The sequence below is a fragment of the Tenrec ecaudatus genome, chromosome 12, assembly GCF_050624435.1.
Source record: "Tenrec ecaudatus isolate mTenEca1 chromosome 12, mTenEca1.hap1, whole genome shotgun sequence".
Lineage (NCBI taxonomy): Eukaryota > Metazoa > Chordata > Mammalia > Afrosoricida > Tenrecidae > Tenrec > Tenrec ecaudatus.
In genome coordinates, this window is record NC_134541.1 from 107,734,109 (window position 1) to 107,753,835 (window position 19,727).

The 19,727-nt window shown below is 47.3% G+C and overlaps 1 protein-coding gene across 1 annotated transcript in view; it reads left to right on the forward strand.

Moving 5' to 3' along the window:
• The window catches only part of LOC142462461 (histone lysine acetyltransferase CREBBP), a 112,360-nt gene that overhangs the window by 21,934 nt on the left and 70,699 nt on the right, over nucleotides 1-19,727 (forward strand). The window contains exon 2 of the mRNA XM_075564358.1: nucleotides 6,316-7,028. Coding sequence (XP_075420473.1) covers nucleotides 6,316-7,028 — 713 coding nt within the window. The remainder of the gene's footprint in view (nucleotides 1-6,315; nucleotides 7,029-19,727) is intronic.

Here is a 19,727-nt window from a genome sequence, read left to right on the forward strand (position 1 = left end):
AAAAAGAATTGATGATGGCAACAAATGCACAAATGTGCTTGACACAATGGATATATGTATGGATTTTAATAAGAGTGGTATGTGCCTCCAATAAAATGACTTTTTAAAAAAAGAAAGACTTAGAAGAAGCATTGGAGTCATCAGCATGATGGTCCAGTAATGCCATACAGAAATCTAAAGAAATATGAAAACATCTGGCAGAAGCACTAACAGCAGCAAATGGGTAGGAAAGAGAAACTGCCCACCATGGGGAGGGGGGTTCTGGCCTTGGAATTCCAGAACTCTGAGCCAACAGCACAGCCGGGTCCAAGCCTTAGTCTTGTTTAAGGTCTTTGACACATGGGTACAGTGTCCTGTTCCCTTAGCATGGTCCTTTAAGTGGAAGAAAATGAAAGGCAGCAGGATAAAGCGGGTAAGAAAAAGAGGCTGAGGACAATGTAACATTTCCAGAGACTTGTTACTGAGTGTTGTTCTCCTTGTTTCTGTTTTAAGAAAGGGAAGGAGTAATACTTTGTATGTTTGACCAGACAAGTAACTGGGAGAGTTGCTACTTATATCACTTCGAGGGGCAGTTCTCTGCGATTTCTTCAGCCCAGGAGCCTTACCTAGGGCTTTGTGCATGCTGGGTGCAGGGTGGAAGGTGGGCAGCAGGTACATGAAAGGCAGAGGGGTAGCCTAAAGTGCCCTTGTTATGCTGATTGCACATAAGTGCTTGCATGCCAATAAATGATAAAGCAGTTTGTGTGTGTTTTGACAGGAAAAAACCAATTCCATCAATACAGAGGCATTTGGAAAACCAGCATTTGGGGCACCACATACATTTCTATTGGGGGGAAGCAGTGTTCTGACACAACGAGGAAACTGTTGAAAACCTGAGGAGGAATGATGGCTTTGGAATGTTACTGGTTTAGCAGGTGCGGTTGAGACTGAGCTCAGGCAGAGTTGACACCCTGGTTGATGTATGCTGACTGGAGAGTCCTGGGAGCCTGCTGCCTCTGTGGCTTGGTTAGGGTACTGGCTACTTCCCCCAGTGTCCTGGGTCGGCCAGTGTCTGCGGGCTCCCTCCCTCAAGATCACCTTCTTTTCTCTCAGAGAAACTCAGCATTGGTTGCCAGGAGGTCCCAAAACAGAAAAGGTCCCTGTCCCTAGCCTGGATGTGGGACAGTGGGAGCCACAGGAGATGGGGATGTCTCCTCTCTAGAGCACAGGGCAGGGAAGGGGGGCTAGCTGCAGCGGCTTAGCCTTGGTACCCACCTTGTGTGTGCGCGCATGTGCGTGCGTGCACACCCACACACACGTGACTGACTGCTTGCTGCTTTGGGTCGGACAGAATGGCAAGTGTGCCCAGGAGGGACCTCAGCTTGGAGGGACACCCTGGGATTGGACACAGCTAGTGACTCAGGTTGCCATTGCTCAACCCCGAGGGTGTTGGGACACTTTGATGTGGAGAAAGCGTGGATGCGCTATTGCAATGTCCTGCCTCCACTTCCCCTGGTGGGGTTTCTGGACTTGCTGGTGGGAGCAGTGATGACAGGCGCTGGTGAAGGGAGGCTGGGCTGTGGGTCTGCAGGTGCCTTCTGCCAGCCCCATCCGGGCAGCTCACCTCTGGGGAGTGCCATGCCCTCTATGTAGGGGTGCGCATAGTTCATGTCTGGTTTGCTTGCTTGCCAGGATGGGGTGGGTGTCATTGGGAACTAGTCAGCCTTCTCTTTCCCCCATCCTCCTGCCTAGGGACTGCCTCAGGTGGGAACACACGGACACAGTGTAGCCGCAGTTAAACAGCCACAGTGAGTGGGACATGGCGGCAGAGGGTGGGCTGTGCAAATCCGGATGAGAACGAGAAACCATGAGAGTGGCCAGACAGCAGGTGACATTTTAGAATTATAATCACTTTGGAGTGAAAAGTTGTCCTTTTCATAGTGAGGTGCTCACATGTGTGTCATGGTCCCCGTGCTGCATGATGCAGGTGTGCAGGTGGAGTGATCTCCAGCCTCCAGCATTGCCGCCTCCAAGTGCTTGGCGCTGAAGTTGGCACTGGCCACCGGGCTCCCTGTGCTTCTCTGTGCGGGGTGCTGGCCTGCAAGAACCACTCTATATCATAGTGGGGAGCCATATGGTGCTCAGGCATACGGTACCCAGGCACCCAAGCACGGAAGCTGTTTTCTGTCACCACAGGCCGCCCTCTGGGTTAGACATACCGTATATACTCGAGTATAAGCTGACCCAAATATCAGCTGAGGCACCTAATTTTACCACAGAAACTGCATTAAAAATGTGCTGAAAAACTTGATTTATTTATATACAGTAGTTTGCTTTTTCTGCACAAAGACGCAGAAACCAAAAACCACTGCCGTGCTCATTTCCTGAGTAGAAGCTGGTGGGCCTGAACACCCAACCTTCTGGGTCACAGCCCAGCCCTTCAACCATCATGTCCGCAGGGCTCCTGGTACTTGAATGCTCTGAGCGAGTTTGTGCCAGCGGGGAATGCCAGGAGGGCAGCCCATACTGGTGTTAGGGTGTGAGAATATCTGATCTGTGTCCCTGTTGTTTGCACATGATCTGGAGATTGAGGTGGGGTGCCAGACCCTCAGAATGTCCTGTCCTTTTGGAGGGTGGGCTTTTCATGGACAGTGTCTGACACTTCACAGCTGTCAGTCAAGGTGGGCAGGCAAGGCCTGAAGGATACGCTGGAGCAGGCCCAGCAGCTTACTGTGCTGGAACCCTGAATGGGCTCTTGCTTGGCGCAGGAGTGGGGTGGTAATTATCAGGGAGCTTGAGTCTTGTGTTCCGTTTCCTGAACCTGGTGGACCACTCTGTGATCACATAAAGAGTGCTCTCAGGAAGGATGTACTAAAGTGCTGGGGGGGTGTGTGTGTGCACAGGATGAGATGGTCTGCAACCGAAGTCTCAAAAACTGAGTGGGTATGGGTGTGTGGCTAGGGGCACATGGCCAGCACTATCTTGGCTCTGGCAGAGCCTGTGGGTTCCAGGTGACAGAGAACTTTGGGGGCTCAGTTGAGCAGGGGTGGCCTCAGACGTCCCTGTAGCTATTCAAGACTGTCACTTGGTTGGGTTGGAGGTTGCCGGTGGGTTTTCTAGACACACACACACAAACACACAGAGAGAGAGAGAGAGGAGTGGCAGAGATGGGTGTAGGAGGTATCAGCTGCATATCAGGGTGGGAGGCAGGTGAGAGGGAGGGGAGTAGGGGCTGTGTGCTAAGTGCTGCACTGAGAGGCTGGGAGGGTATGTCTCCCTTGGGCAGGATGCTTCCCATGGCAAGTTATGCTGAACTCCAGTCAAAGTGGCGAACTTGGAGAATGAGGGCTATCTCAGAAAAAGAAGCCGGAAAAGAGTGAGGCTCCAGGGTGGGATAGGTCTGAGCTTAGCTCTGTGGGTGTCCCTAATCTAGGGCTCTCTAACACCTGAAAGGAAGCTGAGTTGGAGGCCTCTACCTCAAACCCCAAAGGCTTAGCCAGTGTGCCCCATCTGGAGGGTGGCGCTCAGGTGGTCCTTGACAAGAGAGGAGGCATGAAAGGAGCTGTGGTGCCACCATTGTGTGAAGGATTGGACTACTTGCTGGCTGAGAGGTTCGCAGTTCAACCCCATCTTTTGTTCCATGGGAGAAGGGTAAGGCAGTCTGTCTGTGAAAAGATGTACATCCCTAAGAAAAGTCTTGCGGAGACACTTCTGAGGTTCGCAGTTCAACCCCATCTTTTGTTCCATGGGAGAAGGGTAAGGCAGTCTGTCTGTGAAAAGATGTACATCCCTAAGAAAAGTCTTGCGGAGACACTTCTGTGTTCTGTGCCATCTCTGAGTCCCATGTGAATCCACAGCAGTGGGGTTGGGTTTTTGGTTTCTTTTTTTTTTACTTTATCTAGCTGTATTGTTTTAATCTTCCTCCTCTAGGATGTAATAATTTATTATTATTACCACTACTACTACTATTATTTTGTTAACGGTGCAGATTTTTAGAGCATTTCAGTCTTCCTTCGACCAACCATAAATAATTTGTTTCATCCCATTGATTGGAATTTCCACAATGTGACATCATTTATCCCACTTCCTCCCTGTGTTTCCCTGTTTGATTCCTCCTCCTCTCCTCACCCCCTGAACTTTGTCGTTGAGTCAGTGCAGTCCCTGTGATCTCTCCTGATTGTTGGAAGGTGGGCCTCCCTCTCTGGTGTTGCTGTTGTCAAGACTGACTTGTCTATTGTTGGCCAAAATTTGAGTCCCAGGGGGGAAATCAGTTCCAGACCTGAAGGGCGACTGAAAGTCACAGTCTCTGGGTCCACCGCCTTTTCTCCCATCAGTCAGCCTGGTCTCTCTCCAGGATGTTGAGTTTTATTCCACTTGGGTTTTGGTATGTGAACTGTGTTTTTAATTAGTTCTGATTTTATTCTCTGGGCCATTTTGCACATGTGTTTTAATTTGTCTGCTTTTTTACGTCTTCTCCGCATCTCTACATGGCTTGTTGTCTATTATCTCAGTAGATGTGTAATATTTTGTAATGTTGCTGGGCAATTTATTAAGGCTTCTCATTACTGGGAAGGAGCCCAGGTGGCACAGTGGGCTGCTAGCCAAAGGTCTGCGGTTCGAAGCCACCAGCTGCTTTTGGGGAGAAAGATGAGACCATCTGCTGCAGTAAAATCAAAGCCTCAGAAACCTCTTGAGGCACTTCTACTTTGCCTTGTGGGACTTGGCAGCACTGGGTATGTTTGTTTTTTGGGTCGTTGGCACACATAGAAGAAATCCTGGTGACTTAGTGGGCTACACATTGGGCAGCTAACCGCAGGTCTGCAGCTAGAACCCACCGAGCAGCTCCTAAGGGAAAGATGAGGCTTGCTGCTCTTAGGAAGATTCACAGCCTGGGAGACCCACAAGTCTACCCTGCCCTGTGTCAGAATCAAGCCGTGGGCAGTGGGTGATTTGGTTGGTGGAGTATGAGGGAGTACTAGGAGGTGAGAGTGTAGAAGTGACAGAGGGACACCTCTCTGAAGGGATGCCCCATTGAGGGGAGGCTTCACAAAGGGGTAGAGGGGATTTGCTTGGTCACTATTTTCCCTTTTACTGTGATGACCGACCATCTGCTCCCACCGGCTGCCCTTTGATCCCCAGACGGAGTGCTTCTCCCTGCTCACCCTCTTTGTAAAACCTCTTAGACTGGTTTACATCTTGTTAAAAGTTGTCCTTGCAACTTCAGCACCTTGAGAAATCACTGATCTTGTTTTATGTTAAGACCAGTAGTATTCTTGTTAACTTAATGTTTAAATATGTAATCAATTACACTCAGGCTTTACTTCAATTTTCCCAAACTACTTTTCATTGAACCAGATACCCAATTCTTTTCATTCATGTCAATTCCTTTTTATTTAAAAAATAATAACTTTTCATTGTGAATTGGGTGGTTTGCTGAGTGGATCATCAGTTTTCCATTCAACAGTTCACGCCCATTTGGCCTCTGCTCACTCATTCCAGGCAGTCCCTCCACCTTCCCCTGTGTTCCCCACCTCAGTCCCCCTTTCCCCACTTGCTGAACTGTGTTCTTGGGCAAATGCTGCCCCTTGATCTCAAATGATCGATTGTTCCAAGGCATACATACCCCACTAGTGTACTTTTCCCTTTGTAGGCCTGTCTATTGTGCCGTGGGGTTGAGTAGTTCAGTTCCAGAGCTACAGGGTTACTAAGGTCCACCGTCCTGGGGTTCTGCCAGACCCCATCTGACCAGCCAGCTTGGGCTGGTTTTAAATCCACATTCTTTCCCCAAAGCTCGGAAAGTTATAGAATCCTGGGAGTTTGGGACTGTGTCGCTATCTTTGTTTCCCTTCTGCTTGTGTCGTTGTACTTGACCACCCAGCACAGTTCAGTGGTGGTTTCAGAGGCCACAGGGCTTGCCCTAGGAACCCGAGTGGTGTAGTGGGCTGTGTGAGGGACTGCTAACTGCAAGATCAACAGTTTGAAACCATAAGTCTCTCTGTGGGAGAACGAGAAGGGGTTCTGTTTCCATAAAGAGTGACAGTCTCGGAAATCCACAGGGCATTTCTACCCTGTCATGTAGTGTCGGCTCTAAGTCAGCATCGACTCCATGGCAGTGGGGGAGTGAGGGCTGTCTTCCTTGGCTCCACTGAATTCTTTTTCTCTTAGAATTTGAAAACTGTTTTGTTGCTTTCTTTTCTCATCTGGACGCCTGCCCTGTCTTGAGGGTACTCCTGAGGTGGCCCTGAGGCTTCTGAGAACGCTAATGTGCCATTGGGGGTAGGGGAGAGGGGGCTGTTGCAACTTTTTGTCTCATTTTCATTTCTGTTTAATTTCTAGATTTTGGATCATTGTTTGACTTGGAAAATGATCTTCCTGATGAACTGATCCCCAACGGAGGAGAATTAGGCCTTTTAAACAGTGGGAGCCTTGTTCCAGATGCTGCTTCCAAACACAAACAACTGTCAGAGCTCCTGCGTGGAGGCAGCGGCTCCAGCCTTCCCCCGGGGATCGGAAGTGTGAGCTCCAGCAGTCCTGTGCAGCAGGGCCTTGGGGGCCAGGCCCAGGGGCCGCCTAGCAGCGCGAGCATGGCCAGCCTGAGCGCCATGGGCAAGAGCCCTCTCACCCAGGGAGACTCCTCAGCCTCCAGCCTGCCCAAACAGGTGGCCAGCAGCTCTGGGCCCAACCCCCCTGCCTCCCAAGCACTGAACCCGCAAGCACAAAAGCAAGTGGGACTGGTGACTAGCAGCCCTGCCACGGCGCAAGCTGGGCCTGGCATCTGCATGAACGCGAACTTCAACCAGGCCCACCAGGGCCTCCTCACCACCAACTCAGGCCACGGCCTCATGAGCTCTGCCCAGCCAGGGCAGGCGCAAGTCATGAATGGTTCCCTCGGGGCTGCGGGCAGAGGACGAGGTGCTGGGATGCCCTACCCTGCCCCAGCTATGCAGGGGGCCTCTGGCAGTGTGCTGGCTGAGACGCTAACACAGGTGTCCCCCCAGATGGCCAGCCACGCAGGACTGAGTACAGCGCAGGCCGGAGGCATGACCAAGGTGAGTGGCTCAGCGCCGAGTGCTTCCTTTACAGCTTGGCTGTCGCACATGATGACAAGGACCACAGGGCTGTTCCTACCTCTCCTGGTGGGCTCTCTATGTGCCCCACCTTGGAAGGGATAGGCCTGTCACCCAGAGCCTCTCTGCCCTATGTCCTTAGAATGAGGCCTCTCAGAGAAGCCACCAGGGAAATGTGGCTGCAGCCTGTGCTTTGGAAGGCATGGGGGTTCATTTTCTCTTTGGGTGAAGTGGGGGGGCACAGGCACACACTCCTCTTGGGCATCAGCCACTCATAGCATTAGCAAAGTGGGAAAAGGGGGTGAAGACTCAGCCCTGTCCCACCAATGAAGGCCTCATCAATGTTTTCCTGGCCACTTGACTCATGTGTTAAGAGTTGAGCTCTGCTTCATGGGGTTCCCATGGCTCATCCTGGGGAAGTAGATTGTCAGCCCTTTCTTTTGAGGTGTCTCTGGGTGGACTTGAGCCTCCAGCCTCTGGGTAGGAGCTGAGCGAGGTTGCCATTTGTCCTCCTGTGGCTCCTAGTTGTATGTTCCCTTCCTTTGATAGTCACCCAGCGCTTTCTCTCTAGGAAGAAGCTGCACGGAGCATCCCTGTTCAGCCCAGGCCCATTTGCAGAGTCCGGTCGTTGGGTCTGGAGAAAACCCTCCAGCAGTGGTTCTCCATGTGGGGTTGCCAGGCCAGCAGCATCAGCATTCCCTGGGGATTCACAGGCCCTCTGCTGGGGTTTATGGCACCTACTGGTGGGTGTGAGGCCTGTGTGAGAGCCTAACAGCTAGTGTGTTGAGTGGAGGGCTAGCCTTTGGGGGAGAGTCAAGGCTGAGGACAAGCAGGAGGTGAGAGCTGGCAAGTGAGGATGAGCTAGCTGGCCAGGAGGCCGGATGGTCCCTGTGACAGGGCTTCAGAACTGCAGCAACTGGCACACCCCTCCTGGCAGCTTTGCCACAGCACATTCCAAAGAAAAAGACCAACCAGGTCCCAAAAGAGGGCAGGGAAGAATTGGGGAGTATAGTCTCCCCCCAAGGCTGGTGCAAACCCCAGGGCTGATTCAGGTAAGGAGAGAGATTTTTTTTAACTCAGTAAAGTGGACCAATTCCAAGTATTCACATCACCTCCCATTTGCCTCTAGCTTCTTTTGATACTTCAGTTGTACCTGGCTTTTGAGATTGCCTGTGTGCACTTGTCTCCCTGGGTTGGCTTGAGAAGGGTTAGCTACTAGGTAGGTGGTTCCTGTGGGTAGGTGACGTTTAGGTGAGTTTGTCTGAATTTGGGTAGAGAGGCAGCTGTGCAGGCTTTTTAGTCTTAGGACCCTCTGAAGCGCCCTTCCTTGTACACAGACAATGTATACGCACTGTGTAGCTTCTTGTTTTGCAAACCTGACAGCCATCTCCCAAGGTTTGCTTTTGTGGGCTCTACACGTTGTAAGTGTGTTCCTGGTTATTTGTGTGAGTAGAGTGATCTTCAGAAAATACAGGGCTGTTCGAAATTAATGCAGACCAGTCAGAGATATTTTAAAATAGAGATTATATCTGAGAGTCCTGGAGGTGCTGTCGATGAGGACTGGACTGCTGACTCTAGGCTGTCTGCTTCAGTAAAGATGGGCCACCTTGGAAACCTTGTCTGAGGTTGTGAGAGTCAGAATGGACTTGAGGGTGTAAGTCCCCGGTGCACTTGGAGGAAGTGCAAAGGGCAGAGACGGTTTCAGTAGCTTCTTGGAGAGCTGCCAATCTTCAAATTTCTAGTCATCTCTTAGGTCATGATTTTTTACAGATGTTTACTCAAATTCTTAATCCATATTTTAATCAGTTGATATATCTCTTGAGGATCTACCGATTTGTAGGGACCTCACACTTTGTTGGAGTATGTGGCGGTACGGTGGTTGTGCTTTTTGTCTTGGGGCATGGCATGTGTGCTCTTGGGCTCGTCGGTTGCATCCTCGGTCCGGGGTAGCCCTGCCGTCGTCGGACTTCATTGTGCAACAGGAACACGTGGAGAACAGCATGGTTCCAATGCTGTGGTGGCGCTCAGTCAGCTCCATCATCTGTAGGCGCCCCTTATGGGCAAATGGACTGGACTTCTTGAAGGATGGACTCACGTGCCCTTTGGGTGGGACACAAGACAAATTGTGATGGACAGGCCCGGAAAGACCAAGAGGCAGTTTAGCTGTTCCTTCTGCTGCACTCTAACTGTAGGGCCAGCAACTAAGATCTTCACAGACATCTGGGGAAAGGAGCCTCTTAAAAAGCTACCTCTGCCCAGAGAAGTGTGGCTGACCGCTGTGCTGCCCTTGCTGTCCTTTTCCAAGTGGATCCCCCTAGCACTCAAGTGGCCTGGCCTGAAGGAGATCCATGCCCCTGAACTGTACGTGGAGAAATTGTAGAAACACTCTATCTTTTATTTTCACCCAAATAAAACATTTAAAAATTGATTCCTCAGGCCAGATTCCCTATAAAAAAGTTTTTAAAAAGAACAGTGCTCCTGACAGCTGCCTCTCTACCCAAATTCAGACAAACTCACTCACTGTCTTGCAGTTGATTCTGACTCACAGCGACCCTACGGGATGGGGTAGAACTGCACCCCTGTGGGTTTCTGTGATTGTAACTCTTTATGAGAGCAGAAAACCTCATTTTTCTCCCATGGGGCAGCTTGTAGTTTTGAACCGATAACCTTCTGATCAGCAGCCGAACGTGTAACCACTAGGCAACTAATATATAGGTTTATTTAAGTATTTATTTCATATATTTAAAATACAAAATAGAACCAAAAGGACACACACACACTTTGCTCATTCATGTCATGAACAGGATGCCGTCTTAGGTGCTGTCCCACCTCAGTGCCCACAGATTTCGTCGCTATTTTCGATGAAGAGCAAAGTATTGCGTTATCGCCTGCTTGGACACACACACAACCCCCACCCCCACCCCTGTGGTGAATCTTTGGATTGTGTCTGTGTGTTAATCTGGGTTGACTAGAGAAACAAATTCAGAGTCACTTGTGTGTGAGAAAGAGCTTTATATAAAAGAACAATTGCATATTGAGAAAACATCCCAGTCCAGATCAAGTCCGATATTAGCCCATATGCCCGATACCCGTCTAAATTCCTGTTCAAACCCACATAATACATGCAATGACGCTGAATGCAGGAAGCTCAGAGGCCATTGGGTGAAAAGTCTTGTGGATCCAGTGGTGGTGGAAGCATCTCAGCGCCATGGATCTCCACGTGGTTTCTCCAGTTCCAGGGCTCTGGTTCCATCAGCATAGCCTCATGTGTCTTGCCAGCAGGAAGAAGAACCAGAGAGAGTGTGTGCCCTACTTCCAGGGAAGAAGATAGGGGTTCCCAGAATCCTCAGGGAGCAGGCCATGCCCACGTAGAGGCCTCATTGGTTATGACCGGATTGACAGGTTAGACTCCACCTCTTCACAAATTGACAGGAGATTATGTCAGCTTTTTCACCAGTACAGTGGATAGCAACAACTAGATATCTTTGTATAGGCATGCCCACAGCATTATGGGCTAGATTCTGAAAAGCAAAGCGACTTGGTCAAAGACCTATATGTTGGGTTTGTGTCTCAAATGTTATTGTGCATGCAAATTAACACCAAACAAGCAGCACAAAGGGCAAGAACTGGAAAATTGATCACTTTGAATTTTTGGCTTTTTATTCTCCCAAGTGCCCTCTCCTGCTACTTAGCCATTCTGCCAGAAAGGGTCTGTGCACAGAGGGGGGTGCACATACTGCCTCTCCTCTAGTGCTTACCCATCTATGAGTGGGGAGGATGGGCGTGTGAGAGAGGGATATGTATGTAAACACACTCAGTGTAAGTTGGAAATGGTTCCATGTTCCATGGAGTTCTCAACCATTCACAGGAGCACAGTGTTGTGTCCTGTGCTGTTGGTTTGGAACCCACTCCTGTGCCACCCTCATAGTCATTGTTATGATTGAGCCCATTGTTGCAGCTTCCATGTCAGGTCATCTCTGGGGGACTTCTTCTTTTTAACTAAACTTTTGCTTTATCAAGCATGAGGTCCTTTCCCAGTGTCTGTTCCTCCTGAAGATGGTTCCCTATCCTCGAGTCTTAAGGAGTTTGATTTAGTATTTCTTCAGACAGTTGCTATGTGCTGTATTCTTTACCCACACCATAATTCAAAAGTATCAGTGCTTCCAATTCTTCTGTAGATTTTCCTGGCTTGGGTATCTCTTGAGTTATAAGATTAAGGCCTAACTTCAGAGGACATCGCGGAAACTACTCAGGGCGAGGGGCACTTCTGATCAAGGGCAAATGAAGAGGGAAGGAGAGAGAGTGGAACACTTCCTAGCCCACGCAGCCCCGAGGACAATATTCCTGCTTGGAGAAACCAATGCAGAGAGGACCATAGAGCAGGCCCACCAGAAGACATGATAGCTCTCACTGACCCATAGTACTATGGGGACAACACAAGACTATGTGAGAATTGTGCCCATGCTGACCCCACCACACCAGGGCAAAATACTAAGGGTGTGCAACAGAACAGCGAGGGGAGCAAAGCAACAAAGTCCTTGAGGAATACCAAAAAATAGACTTTGGGGGCAGGGCATGGCAACTTATCACATTGGATCCGAAAACACTCCTAAAGGTCAACAGACAGACCTAGAACTATTTATAGGTTGTTCTTTTTTTGCTGTTGGTGTTTTTTGATGTTGTTATTGCTGTTTTGTTTTTTTCTTTTGTTGTTTTGCTTTCTCTTGTTTTTGTGCTCATTTTTGTCACATGTCTTATCTACATAAGATAGATGGTGTGTTAGTCTGGGTAGACTAGAGAAACAAAGTCATAGACACATGTGTATAAGAAAGAGTTTTATATTCATGAGCAATTGAATATTGAGAAAACATCCCAGCCCAGTCCAGATTAAGTCCATAAGTCTGATAATAACCCATATGTCTGATACCAATCTATAAATTTTTCTTCACACTCACACAACACATGCAATAACACAGAAAGCAGTGAGTGGAAAGTTTTGTGGAGGCAGTGGCGGTGTAAGTATCTCAGCGCTGACAGGGGTCTCCACGTGACTCCTTCAGCTCCAGGGATCTCACATAGCTACGTGTGTCTTCTTAACAAAAATGTCTCACAGGGAGTAAGCAGTTGTGCTGTCTCCAATAAGTTGTCTCCTTCAATGAGGTCATCAAGCTGTGAATTGATTGACAGGCTAAACTCCACCCCTTCACTCTTAAGCCTCAAACTGACAAGATTGTGTAACTACCACAGGTGGGATAAACAATCTGAAGAAGATATCAGGACTGATGGTTCCAGGAGGACATGGGAGGAGGGGGAGGCAGGGGAAAAGAAGGGGGTTGCCAACAAACCCAGGGAGAAGAGAACAAGTGATCTAAAATTGATGGCCAGCGGGGCATAGAATGCCTGGTGGGGCTTGATGAAGGGCAATGTTGCCAAGAGGTATTACCGAAACCCAAATGAAGGCTGAACATGATAGTAAAACAAGAGAAAAGTAAAAGGAAATAGAGGAAATAACTAGGAGGCAAGGAACATTTATAGAGGTCTAAATATAGGCATGTGCATATGTAAATACATTTATGTATAATGATAGAGAAATAGATCTATGTACATATATTTATTAAGGAGTAAAGCAACAGACAGACATTGGGCCTCCACTCAAGTACTCCCTCAACACAAGAACACTTTCTAGTAACCCGGCATTCTGTGATGCTCACCTTCCCTGACATAATCGCTGAAGAGAAAATGGGTGCATAAGCAAGTGTGGTGAAGAAAGTTGTTGGTGCCCAGCTATCAAAAGATATAGTGTCTGGGGTCTTAAAGGCTTGAAGATAAACAAGTTACTGAGAAGCAACAAAGCCCCCCTGGAAGAAACACAGCAACCTGTGTGATTATGAGGTGTCGAAGGGATCAGGCATCAAAGACCCAAAACAAAAATCATCAATGTGAATGAGAGAAGGTGGAGTGGAGACCCAAAGCCCATCTGTAGACAATTGGACATCCCCTTACAGAAGGGACACAAGGAAGAGGTGAACCAGTCAGGGTGTAGTATAGCACCAAGGAAACACAGCTTTCCTCTAGTTCTTTAATGCTTCCTCCCCACCCCCACTATCATGACCCCAGTTCTACCTTAGAAATCCAGCTAGATCAGAGCATGTACACTGGTACAGACAAGAGCTCGCAACACGGAATCCAGGACAGATAAACCCCTCCGGATCATTTATGAAAGTTGCGATACCAGGAGGGTAAGGGGAAGATTTGAGGAGAAAAGTGAACCCATCACATTGATCGACATGTAACTCCCCCCTCCTCCAGATGCATGGACAACAGAAAAGTGAGTGAAGGGAGACAATGGTTGGTGTAAGACATGAAAAAAAATAATTGATAAATTATCAAGGGATCATGGGGGTGGGGTGGAGAATGAGCTGATACTAACGGCTCAAGTAGAAAGAAAATGTTTTGAAAATGATGATGGCAACAATTGTACAAATGTGTTTGACACAATGGATGCATGTATGGATTGTGATAAGAGTTATAAGAGCCCCCAATAACATGATTAAAAAAAAAGACTAAGACCTATTGGCTGAACATTTAGGTGGTTTCAAGTGTTTGAGGATGGCAACAGTTTGGCAGTGAACATGCCTGTACACGCACCTTTGTGTAATGGATTGAACATAGCCGCTGAATAAACTCTTGGCTGTGAATTTCCAAATGAAAGAATATTGACATTTTGAATAAGCACAGATAATGCCAAATACACTCCAGAATTAGTGTGCAGATTAAACCCTCGCTAACAGTGAAAGAATTCCTATTCATTCACTCCCAGATCACACTGGCTATGGTCATTTTTTTTATTATTTGCTATTTCGGTACCTAAAAATTCTCTTTGTTCTATTAGGGTTTCTTTTTTTTTTTCCTTTTTTTTAATAGGGGCTCATACAAATCTTATTACCATCCATACATATATATACATCAATTGTATAAAACATATCTGTACATTCTTTGCCCTAATCATTTTCAAAGCATTTGCTTTCCACTTAAGCCCTTTGCATCAGGTCCTATTTTTTCCCCTCCCTCCCCGCTTCCCCCTCCCTCATGAGCCCTTGATAATTTATAGATTGTTATTTTGTCATATCTTGCCCTATCTGGAGTCTCCCCCCCCTTCTCTGCCATCCGTCTCCCAGGGAGGAGGTCACATGTGGATCCTTGTAATCGGTTCCCCCTTTCCAACCCACTCACCCTCTACTCTCCCAGTATCGCCCCTCACACCCCTGGTCCTGAAGGTATCATCCACCCTGGATTCCCTGTGCCTCCAGCTCCTATCTGCACCAGTGTACAACCTCTGCCCTATCCAGCCCTGCAAGGTAGAATTCGGATCATGGTAGTTGGGGGGAGGAAGCATCCAGGATCTGGGGGAAAGCTGTGTTCATCGGTACTACCTCGCACCCTGACTGACCCATCTCCTCTCCTAAACCCCTCTATGAGGGGATCTCCAGTGGCTGACAAATGGGTCTTGGGTCTCCACTCTGCCCTTCCCCCTTCATTCACTATGGTGTGTGTGTGTGTGTGTGTATATATATTGCATGATGTCTTATACCTGGTCCCTTTGGCACCTCGTGATCGCACCTGCTGGTGTGCTTCCATGTGGGCTTTGTTGCTTCTAAGCTAGATGGCCGCTTGTTCACCTTTAAGTCTTTAAGACCCCAGACACTATCTCTCTTTTTTTTTTTTTTTTTAGAGCTTGGTTTTTTTTTTCTTTTTATTATTTTTTTTATTTTAACAATTTTTTAGGGGCTCATACAACTCTTATCACAGTCCATACATATACATACATCAATTGTATAAAGCACATCCATACCAGACACTATCTCTTTTGATAGCCGGGCACCATCAGCTTTCTTCGCCACATTTGCTTATGCACCCGTTTGTCTTCAGCGATCGTATCATGGAGGTGTGCTGCCAATGATATGATTTTTTTTGTTCTTTGATGCCTGATAACTGATCCCTTCGGGACCATGTGATCACACAGGCTGGTGTGTTCTTCCATGTGGGCTTTGTTGCTTCCGAGCTTGATGGCCGCTTGTTTATCTTCAAGCCTTTAGGACCCCAGACACTATCTCTTTTGATAACCAGACACCATCAGCTTTCTTCACCACATTTACTTGTTCACCCGCTTTGGCTTCAGCAGTTGTGTCGGGAGGGTGAGCACCATAGAGTTCCAATTTAATAAAAGAAAGTATTCATGCATTGAGGGAGTGTTTGAGTAGAGGCCCAAGGTCCTTCCGCCACCTTAATACTAAACCTATAAATATAGACACATAGATCTATTTCCCCAGCCTCATATATATATTTGCGTGTACATGTCTTGGCCTAGACCTCTATAAATGCCCTTTGACTCCTAACTCTTTCCTTCATCTCCCTTGACTTTCCTCCTGCCCCACTACCATGCTCCGTCCCCACCTGGGTTACAGCTATACTTCTTCTTTATGTAACCTTACCCTTGATCATTCCCTACTAGGCCTGCCACTCCTCCGTCACTACCATTTTGGGTCCCATGTTGTTCCCTTGTCCCTGTGTTTGTTAACCACTTCCTTACCCCCCCCCACGTCCCCCTATCCCAAGTCCCCCCGCAACTGTTGGTCCCGTTGTTTTTCCTCCAGATAGTTCATCCAGCCTGTCTTATTTAGACAGACCTGTGGAGACAATAACATGCACGGAAACAAGACAGAGGAAAACAAAGCAACAGTATACAACCAGACAACAAAACAACAACAAACCACTGACAAAGAACAAAACAAAACACATCAAGAAAGAAGAGTTTGTAGTTAGTTCAAGGATCGTTTGCTGGCCCTTAGGAGCGTTTTCCAAGCCAGTCTGTTGGGGCACCACGCCCTGGCCCCAAAGTCCACTTTCAGCATTTCCTGGGGACCTTGCCACTCCATTCCCTTGCTGTTCCGCTGCTCTCCACCACACTTTGCCTCGGTGTGGTGGGATCAGGTCAGGTGTAATTCGCACACTGTGTCTCTGGTGCTGTCCCCTGTACCACCCTTGGTCACTGAGGGGCATCATGTCTCATAGTAGGGCCAGCCATGTTGTTCTCTCTGTGGACTAGCTGCTCTAGTCAGGAACATCATCCTCACGGCCTGGTGGGCCAGGCTGTGTTCCACTCTCTCCTCCTGCCCCTTCATCTGCTCTCGTGTGCTCTGATCAGATATGTCCATCTCCCGGAGCTGCAGAATCAATGTCATCCTTTGAAGCAAATTCTTCTCGTGGGAGGGGCAGGAATCCACTTAATTTTTGGTGCTGGGGTCAGCCTCCCAGACCTCTCCACTGGTTCCCTACTCCACGCCGGGATGTTGCATTCACACCTTGCAGCACTGGATTGAAGTCTGGTCCCACTTTCCCTGTGGAGATATAAACAATACCCTCCCCTTGGGTGGGTTAGTGCCCGATGCCCCCACTCCCCCTTTCTTCCTTATATTCATAGGATTTCTTTTGTTATGACTCTTTTCATAAATTCGTTGGCTTTTGGGTCTTTTTTTAGTTCATAAGCTTATGCCTTTGTCCACTTTTCTGTGGAATTGCTTCTCATTTTTGTCTTGTTGGTTTGTGAGAATTCTTTATATATTAAAGATACAAACCTTTTAATGAATGCATCCAAGTTCTCTCTTTTTTTATTTGCCAAATCTGGTTGTGCCAGGGATATGACCAGGTAGCTTGCAATGTGATTTGACCGAATAGATGTTTTTCATTTTCATAGAAATACTCTTACCATTTCTACCCCTCCCCACTTTTTCTTTTCTTTTTAGCTTTTGTGTCACATTTACAGATGCTTTCCATATTTCAAAATTACAACATATATCTAGGTGCCCCCCCCCCTTAATATTTTTAACCCACAACATCTATGCCAGATCCAGCTCTTTGTCCAGGTTTTTGTGGTTGATCCCATGCCACTGGTATAGATAGTGCCCATCTGTGTTTTTCCCCATTGACGAGGCAAGCCCTTGTTGGTATAGATGTAATTAAGTTTTCATATATCCAGGGTTTACGTCTTATTTTGGTGTGTACACACACACCCCAGTTCTTATCTGCCTTTTTTTTAACAAAGGGGGCTTCAAACAGGTAGTGAGAAAATGGAACTAAACGTGGAATTTTTTTCTGCCAACTTTTGGAAGCCCCATTCATATGTGTGATGGATGAATTGCTCTCCATTCCTTCTCAGGATTCCAGTGTTTTCTTTGCCTTTTTTCTGTATAACTCTCTCCTGTGTGTGACTTTCTACCTTGGCTGTGTCTCAGAATTAGCTGGGGCCTGAGCCCTCACTACAGGGAGCCCTGGTGGCATAGTGGACAACAAACACATGGCTTCTAACCACAGGTTAAGTAGTTCAAAGTCATCAGCCACTTCAAGGGAGAAAGATGAGGCTTTCTGCTCCTATAAAGATTTACAACCCAGAAAAGCCACGGGGCAGTTCTACTCTGTCTTATTGGGTCACTGTGAGTAAGAATCAATTCAGTGGCCGTGAACGTGTTTTACGTTTCTTGAGGCCTACTGCAGACCAATTAGCTGAGACTCTGGGAGCATAGCCTGAGTGTTCACCTGCTCTGTGCTGCCTCAGGTGGTTGTCCGTGGCCAGGGTGGGGAAGTCATGAATTGAGATCAACTTGGAACTGTTTTCCAAATGCCAAAAGCCAAGAGATTTGTCATTTTGATTATGACAAATTGATTTTCACATATCGTAGTAGTAGAAATTTTGTTTATTTCGAGCAGAGCAAGCACCCCTTCTTCATAAAAGCACTGTACCTTTCTTGCTTCTGGATGTATTACATTTTGTCACTGTTGGGGGGCAAGTTCGATGAGTCTTTATCTGTTTAACTTAGGTTGCTGTTTTTATTAAAGGGAAGAGGTTGGAGTACCCTTGTCATTTTGGTGATCTGATGACTTTACAGAATTCTCTTATTTATTTTGATTCTCTTTCAGATGAGTCTCTTGGGTTTTCCATTGAGTCTTCTCCCTGCCAGTATTTCTTACTACTGGTGTTTTTGCTCTTGGGCATCCCTGCCTCATGTCTGACTTGAATAAGATGCATCCCGCTTTTTTATTTTTAAGCATGATGTTAGCTTTGGTTTGTAGCCAACAAACGTACTTCTTTTTTAGGTTGAGGAATGATGGTCTCTCCTCATTTGTTGGTTGTTGGATTATCTAAAATACCTTTTCAATGTCTACGGTAATTGGCCTCCCACACTTCCCCCCACACTTGTTTTATTTATGTGACACATTGTCTCAGTAGGTTTCCTTATGTCACATTGAACTGTCTGTGTAATTATGAAATTAAAAGTTTAATGTCTTGCAGAGGTTTATCTGCTGGCATTTCAATTGGCATTTTTGCTTCTCACAGATCCATCTTGAGGTTGATCCCCAGTTCTGTGCTGTGCTGCTTCTGCTAGGTCTTGATAGCTGTGCTATCTGAACAGCCGTTCTCTAGGGCAGTTTCAAGAGTGGAGCTGAAAGGTCTGTTCCCTCAAGAGTGAAGAGGCTGCACCACACAACTGCCAGGCCCTAGCACGTTTTTGTGTGTGTGTGTGTGTGTGTGTGTGTGTGTGTGTGTGTGTGTGTGTGTGTGTGTGTGTGTGGAGGTGACTAATGGTCTTGACAGCTTCTTTTACTATTGTGATGGCAAATACATCTTTTAAGACTTGGTCTCATTCAAACAAAAGACTTGGTCTCTTGGATCATTGTACTCTTAAGAAAAGGCTAGGTCTATTTTAAGAACTCAAATATTTAACTTTTTTTTTTTTTAAAGCAAGGTGATGAGGTGGGTACTGCTGCTGTTTCTGTGTTACAGCTTAAGAAGTGGAACTGCAGAAATTAAACAACTTCCCATGAGCAGCACCCACGTCTGGGTTCCAGGCAGCCCATTCATGGTCTCTTGATTGCTCACCATGCTGCCTGTGTCCATTTATTGCTGATTATTTTAGTAGACTGCTCTTTAGAGCTAGATTTTAGAACTTGGCAACTTAGAGCTATTCCAGAATTATTGTACATTCCCTTTCTCAGTGTGTATGTTAGTTCCCTTTTCTCCTACCTAATTTTGTGCGACTCTTAAAGGAATGTTTCCAACAGGGAACGAGCCACTCCAACCACATAGCTGTAATGTCCCATCACATGGCTGTAATGTCCACAAGGTGTGGCACCGCATTAAGCAGAGCAAAATCTATCAGATTAACATATTTCATAGCATGTTCTGGTTTTCTGCTGGAAATGCCCTGAATGCTTATCCTCTAAATTTGGAAAGGGGAGCGCACTATGTAAAAGGGTGAGTTTGGAAGGGAGACCCATTACACTGAGGGTATTCTCCTGGTCACAGGTGGTGGTGGAAGGAATCCCAGAGCTGGTGGAAAGAGGGCGATCTGTTGATGTATTTGGCCAAGAGGTCCCGAATCTTGTCAAGCAAGTATCTCAGGTTGATGAAAAGCTGCTTTTGTGCCCTAGGAAGCCATTGTCATTCCTTCTTACAAGGAGAGCATATGAAAAGGGACCCTACTTTGTTGGAGTTTTCCCTGGACTCCTGCCAGGCGGTTTAGGATGCAAACTTGTTGGGCCCTTGAAAGCCAGTAGCATGGTAACTTAGAGGCTCCACCAGAATTCTTGTAAATTCTCTGCTTTCTCGGTGTCTGAGTTAGTTGC